This window comes from Charadrius vociferus, unplaced genomic scaffold (assembly GCF_000708025.1).
Source record: "Charadrius vociferus isolate BGI_N301 unplaced genomic scaffold, ASM70802v2 scaffold325, whole genome shotgun sequence".
Lineage (NCBI taxonomy): Eukaryota > Metazoa > Chordata > Aves > Charadriiformes > Charadriidae > Charadrius > Charadrius vociferus.
In genome coordinates, this window is record NW_009648526.1 from 1431470 (window position 1) to 1432302 (window position 833).

The following is an 833-nucleotide window of genomic DNA, read 5'->3' on the forward strand; positions in this document are numbered from 1 at the left end:
CCCCTTTTCGGCCGTTACTCCCGCGCCTCTCCGCTCCTAACGCCGCCGGGATTTCGGATTCGCGCCCCGACCGGGGAGAGCGTCGATAAAATTCTCCGTATCAAATGAGCAATCATTTGTTGTGGTTACGTGTTGGGTAATGAAAGATGTTAGCAGGATCAATAAAAATGAAAACACTTTTACTTACATCTTGAATTACTGTTTTAAGGGGTGAGCTGTGGTGATGCAACAAACCAGAGAAAGATCTACAACCATCAAATGTCTTCAAATGAGACCAAAAATGAACGCGTGGCAGCCGGGTCCCCGCACCCGCGGGAGGGCTGAGCGCGTCCCGGCCGGCCCCGCTCGGCGGAGTGCCCCCGCCACCCCGGTGACGGCTGTTCTGCGAGGCAAACTCTGCTGCCTTCGGGGGTGCCTAAAGGTCAAATAACAGGTCGCAGCCCCAGGCAAATGGGAATTTTAGAGAGACGAGGAGCCAGGCAGCTCCGCGACGTCCTAAAAGCGTCCCCTTAGCTGTCGCTAAATAATAAAATATCTCCGCACCCCCATCGGTTATTCCCGCCTGCAGCGACGCGCAGACACCCGCGCAGGCACCCGTGCGACCGGTCCCTCCAGCGCCCGGACCTGCGGAGAGACCCGCCCGCGATCCGTCCTCCCCCCGGCCCGGCCCGCCAGAGCCCTGGCTCCGCTCCGGGTCCGACCCGAAAGGAAAACGGGGCCCTTATTAGCAGAAAATGACGGGGATCGATCGCGGGGACATTCACGGGGAATTTAGCAAGGAACAGCCCAAAGCATGGAGGCCGGCGGAGCTGCGGGACCGCGCTCGCCTTTGG

General features: G+C 59.4%; 1 protein-coding gene across 1 annotated transcript in view; it reads right to left on the reverse strand.

The window, feature by feature from the left end:
- Positions 1-833, reverse strand: part of ONECUT1 (one cut homeobox 1) — a 25464-nt gene that overhangs the window by 22750 nt on the left and 1881 nt on the right. Inside the window, exon 3 of the mRNA XM_009885767.1 lies at positions 303-415. Within this exon, the coding sequence (XP_009884069.1) occupies positions 303-415 (113 nt within the window). The remainder of the gene's footprint in view (positions 1-302; positions 416-833) is intronic.